The following is a 5,963-nucleotide window of genomic DNA, read 5'->3' on the forward strand; positions in this document are numbered from 1 at the left end:
GCAGGAATGAAGACATAAATTACACTGGAAAATAAAGTTTTTATTAATATTAAAAATGTTTTTTCTTTTTCCTTTTCTTTCTTACAGAGGATGTGTTTCTTTTAGAGACAGATAACCCCAGAACAACACTTGTGTATGGAGTTTTTACAACATCAAGGTAAATTGAGAGATTTGAAACCAAAAATAAATAAACCAACAAGCCTTTCTGAACTGCCAGGTTCCCTATAGGAAAACTAAAAGTGATGGTTTGTGGTTAAGGCTCTTCTGTGCAATTTTGTATGTCTCCTGCAGCCACTGTTTGCACACAGTCTCAGTATCACTATTGTTGGTATCCATGTTGGAGCTGTGCTGCTGTGCTGCTTGGAGCAAACTGCTCCCTGACATACTGTCAGCTGGCACTGGGAAAACGTTTCTGTGAAGGGTCACTTGTTACCATTCAGCAGAGGAAAGCTAAAGAGGTTCAGTGCAGTGAACTCATGTGGCATCTGAGAGTACTTAACACCTCCTGAAGGACATACAGCAGCCTGAAGGATCAAACCAGGAATTCTTACATGAATTCATACAAATCATTTCCAGACTCTCAGCTCACAGATGATCGCACAGATGGCAAATAACCCGTGTCAGCTTCAGTTGGCTACAAAAAGACAAGCTTGTGTGGCATTTGGTCACCTCCTTGCAGCCTTAACTGACTGTTATCAGTCAGCAGTATTCACTCACTGTCCAGTTTAGAAAACATTCAGTGAGCTCCCAAAGGTAGTGAAAGTGTTATATGTGTCTTACTGTGCTGAAGGTCTGCAAAAATAGAGCAACAGATAGACCAACAAGTTCTGCTATCTCTACCTTTATTGTTTTCACTTTTCTCTTGCCCTCACCACATAGTTTTGGTATACAGAGTAAAAATAATCACTGCTTCCTGGTTTCTGACATGCTATTCTGTATTATTTAGCTATTATTACATCACTGCAAAGACTTTTGCTTATTTTTAAATTTCATTTAATTTATTTGATCAAATTAGAAAATTATATAACTTATTACTAGTAATTTCTTTAATAGCAATTTCTAGTAAAAAAAATCCTTGCATGAAAAAATATTATTTCCCAATGTACTTTGCTGTGTTTTTTCATGTGGATCCAGGGTTCGGCTTTCTCAAATATGTAAACCAGCCAGGAAAATAGGATTTTATGATATTTAATTGGGAAAAAAAAAAATCCCATAGCTTGTAAACATCTGGCCCTGTCTACATTTTATGATTTCAACTGCACAGAAGGAGAAAATGCTGAGGTTATGCTTAGCAGTGGAACCACACTTACGATTAGGTTGTGGATGCAACGTGCCTGAGCTGGAAATACTTTTACATAATTCTCCTGGTATTACTGCAGTGGAAATGAGGTTTAAATCACAGGACCATATAAGTTAACAACAAGGACAAAAATTCACTTTTTCCTGGCTCTCCAGTTATTTTCTCTATTGATTTTTTTACACTCGTGTTTCTTTTATCATGAACCACATGGTCTGTGCTTACTTGCTCTTTGTTTGACTATTGGATATGTTACCTAGTTAAATACAGCAATCATAATGATTTTACTCCTTAGCAGTTCCATTTTCTTCACCTCTGTAGTCTTCCAACTCATAACAGTAGCAAGAGAGAAACATCCCACTGAGTAATAACTATGGGTACTTCTATCTAAACCATAGAGAAGCAAATTATTTTTGGTGGCATAACCTGCTGTAAATCTAACGTAGAACATATGGAAAGATTAAGTGCATTTCTCAAAACTTATTAATACCTACTAAAATTTCCACAAAATCCATCTAAAAGGTTCCTTCTGCTAATCCATATATAGCTGAGAGCAATGTGGATTGTGCTTTCCTTTTTTAGATACTATGTGTATTGTTTTCAGGTTTTTTCAGGAGTGTGGGTTTTTGGTTTTGTTTTTGTTTTTCAATTGAGAACAGAGGGTTATTTGGATTATCTTCATCCTACAGTTAACATCAGACAGATTTCAGACTGTCTGGATTTTCCACGTGCTTAGGATAAATATCCCAAACGTTATATGCAGTGGAGGGGAGGGAGGGTGAGGGGAATTAATTCATTCCAGTCAGCCTTAGCATCAATCTGGAAATTCTTCCCCTAGTGCCCTCCATCATCACGGGATAATGGGAGCCATTCAGGGCTTGTTCTAGCTGAGGAAACTTCTGAGACTGTTGCTGAACCCAGAGCAGTGGAAAAACATGCCCTTCTCATAGATGACCTACCCAGCTCCCCTCAGGAGCATCAAACTTCAGGTCTTTTGAAGGAGTATTTCTAGTATCAGTTCTGTGGGTGGAATTGAGGACAGTATAGGAGTATTTCCTTTACAGCCACAACCTGTCCCTATTTTGCTTAGAAAAACTGGCAAATGATTGTAGTGATCTAACCAACTGCAATTGTACTGGATGTTTTGATTAATATTTTAGCTGTGTATTTGAGGAGGCTCATGGAGTTCTTGCGGTTAACATAGTGGTAGGGAATTCTGGAAACCTGTGCTGAGCTTGGCATTACAAAGTTTATAAAACTCCTGTCTCACTGAAGTCAGCAATATTTTTGCCATTGATATAACTGCGACCAGATTACACTTCTTTTGCATTCAACATTAGGAAATTTTCTTACTCCACCAGCAGTACCTTCTCTCTTTCTTCAGTTGACTCTTCAGAAAGGTGCTAGGTCTTAAGGAGAAAATATGTATATTGGGAAAAGAAATGAATTTATTTCAAATGTATTCAATCCATGCTATAGAAGCATCAAATAGTATTAAATATATTCTTTTAGAGGTATCTTGCATTACAGGACCATGCAAAATCATGGAAAAGCTATACAAAACTTGGTAGGTTGCAATATTAACTTTTTTCCCTCGGTCTTCCAGCTCCATATTTAAAGGCTCAGCTGTGTGTGTATATCATCTATCTGACATACAGACTGTGTTCAATGGGCCGTTTGCACACAAGGAGGGCCCAAACCACCAGCTGATTCCATATCAGGGCAGAATTCCGTACCCGCGACCTGGCACTGTGAGTACAAAGATGTTTATGCAGGCTTGCCAATTACTTGTCTGTGTTTAATACATAATAAATACTATTTGTTCCAGGAAAATGGACTGTATGTGACTAAAACACTTAGTACACTTCAGAACAATTTTATTTGCTTCTCAGTTTGCCATACAAATAATGTGGTATCTGGAAATCTTCTAGAGAATCAAGTAATGTAAAATGTCAATTACTTTTGCTCTTTCTGCTCAAAAGGTAGTAAGAATTGTTTCATTAGATGGCAGTCATATTGTTTACATTTACATATTTTGTGTATGTTTGAGCAAAAGATAGCCAAATAAATAACCCTGCAAAGACTGCATCATGAGCGTATTCTAGTCTGGACCCAAACGTCTGTAAGTCTGTCTTCAATCTCTATGAATTTTCCACAGTTCTTTAAAGTTTTACAGCTCTGCTGGGATTCTTGGGACATATAGCAGGAGAATAAGGCTTCTGGGACTTGTCATTTGACTAGCTCTAATACCCTATGGGGTACTGAATCTTAGAGGAGAGACCTAGAAATAGATGAGTTTTCATGCCAATGAGTTCATACTAGTCTTCCTTCTTAAGAATGTGTTTTGTATGTTTTGAAAATTTTTCAGCACTTTCTTCAGCACTACTGTATCAGGGGTAGTAAGAATCTTCCAATAAATTCTGTAAACCATTAGAGCTAGCTTTGTTTCCAAGTTTATAAAAATGTCCCGTTAAAGATTATAAACAATTTTTATTTTTTTTAATTTTCACCTTTACAGTGTATAAAAATTACTGCTGATGCAGTTTTGTCTCTATTTATTTAATTATTTGCATTATTCTTAGTATAGATTTAGCAGAAGTATGAGGTCTAATATATCCAGCTTTAGTGAAGAATATATGAACTTTCTCTAAAATTTATCTAAATTCATATTTGCTAAATGAAGCATGGTAGTGTGGATTTTTGTTGATTCCTATGAAGTCTTGCAGTTTCTTAGATGTCAAAATAATGTAAGTATGCACAGAATCATAAATAATTTCCCAATTATGTAGTTAGATCTTTTTTTCAGATGAACACTTTTGTGCTTTTCCATTGATCATAGGGAATTAAATTTTATTTTTATTTGGCAAGTCAATGCAAGAACCTGTATCCATATCACTGTTCCATTCATGTTCATCTTTGTGCTGCAGATCTTCTTTCATCTTTCTCTCTTGGACACCAATGCACAGATACATGGAACAGCTCTCTCTGTTCACACTGTTCTTTATGATATTTTAGTGCAATTATAACTGGCTGTAAGATTTAAGACTTCATGTTCCCAGATCTCTAGAATTAGAACATCAATTCCTGATATTCCACTAAAGTCTAATGCTAAGATTATTCTTGCTTTGCAATTAATTCATCTCATGATCTCACTGAGGCTTTAAGCTTAAACTTCACCAAAAAAATAAATTTAAAAATGGCCCATTTAAAGAGGAACTTTCACACTCTTGTCATTAATCCTATTTCAGAGTTTCACACTGCTTAATAATATTATATTTGTATGTGTTTCCACAACTACTGCCATGTTATTCTTGGTTTGCCTCATGGAGGCTGAAGAGGTATTCAGAGATATTCAGAGGATGGGCCTAAAGAAATTGGGCAGCACAATGGAAAGGGAAAAAGAACATCCAGATTTGGATCTAATATGGTGACAGAAATTATCAACATTTTTCAGATATGCCAATGAGATCTGAATTTGAAGATCAATTCCTAGATTGTAGCTCACAGAAAAAAGAAAGCCAAAATAGATTCTTTTAAGATGACCATTGCTGGTTTTCTGATCACTGGCTTTACAGTTCTTCTTCACAATTATGTGGTATCTTAAGGGCATATTTTCTAAGTTGGAACTTCTTTGGCTTTGCTTTTATTTTACTATTTAAAAGTTCCACTTTTAAATGCAAGCCACAAACTCTGTTTCTTAGTTATGTCAAAGCATCTGTAAAATTCAGGACTTAGGGGTTTTTTAGCTGCTTGGATTTTGTGTTCAAAGGGTTAACTTTGAATAGCCATGTTTCCAGGCTATGCAGTATGAAGCTCTTTCCTCTGGAAAGTAGGTTTTTTGCAACTCCTGGGATGCTGTACTAGGCAGGGATGACTTTTATTTTATTTTTTTTTACTTAGAAATCCTACTTTACAGTTGCCCAAAGAGATATTCATACTAAACCTCTGGAGAGAAATGAGCCTTCATTGTGTCAGGGTACTTTGATAAACAGTGAAAAGGCTTTGGTGTAGCTTCAGTAGGATTAAATAAAGCAATACATTCATTTGGCCATGATCAACTCTGCAGTGTTTGGCTGCCCTTCACTAAATACCAATGGTTTCTTATTTCTCCACAAGCAAAACTTACTTATGGAAAAAGAAAGGGGAAAAAAAAATTGCAAAATTGGCAAGTTGCTATTAAATTCAGTGATGTTGGAGGATAGTTTCCATTTTTCAGTGTTTACAGAAATAGTGTGTATACCTACAGCATGCTGGGGGATCTGCTGCAAATCTAAGAATTATTTTTCTTTGCAATCTAACTGCATGGTGATCAACTGTGAACACAATTATTATGTAGCCAAGTCCTTCAATGAGGTGTGAAGGATACACATTCAATCCCTCTAGGAAAAGGAGAGCTTACAGGGTTCTGCAGTAATGTCTTTTGCTTCTCATTGGTTTATATGGGTGATAGCAATGGGATTAGTTGATTAAAAGATGTTTTTTAAGACTTTGCTCAGAACAGCAATATAATGTAAATTTTTAGGGTCATATTGGGATGAACCCAGCACAGAGATTTTTGCTGGAAATCTCGAAGGTCTTATGATCTCCAAGTCAAGAATGAAAGGAGAGAAAGTATCAGAGAAAGTCATATTTTAACTGAGCTGTGTGAGACAGGAAAGTTTAATTT

General features: G+C 36.1%; 1 protein-coding gene across 1 annotated transcript in view; it reads left to right on the forward strand.

Annotated features, from left to right (window-relative positions):
- The window catches only part of SEMA3C (sema domain, immunoglobulin domain (Ig), short basic domain, secreted, (semaphorin) 3C), a 117,620-nt gene that overhangs the window by 85,748 nt on the left and 25,909 nt on the right, over positions 1–5,963 (forward strand). The window contains exons 9-10 of the mRNA XM_010001785.1: positions 88–157; positions 2,904–3,048. Coding sequence (XP_010000087.1) covers positions 88–157; positions 2,904–3,048 — 215 coding nt within the window. The remainder of the gene's footprint in view (positions 1–87; positions 158–2,903; positions 3,049–5,963) is intronic.

The sequence above is a fragment of the Chaetura pelagica genome, unplaced genomic scaffold (genome assembly GCF_000747805.2).
Source record: "Chaetura pelagica isolate M959 unplaced genomic scaffold, ChaPel_1.0 scaffold137, whole genome shotgun sequence".
Classification (NCBI taxonomy): domain Eukaryota; kingdom Metazoa; phylum Chordata; class Aves; order Apodiformes; family Apodidae; genus Chaetura; species Chaetura pelagica.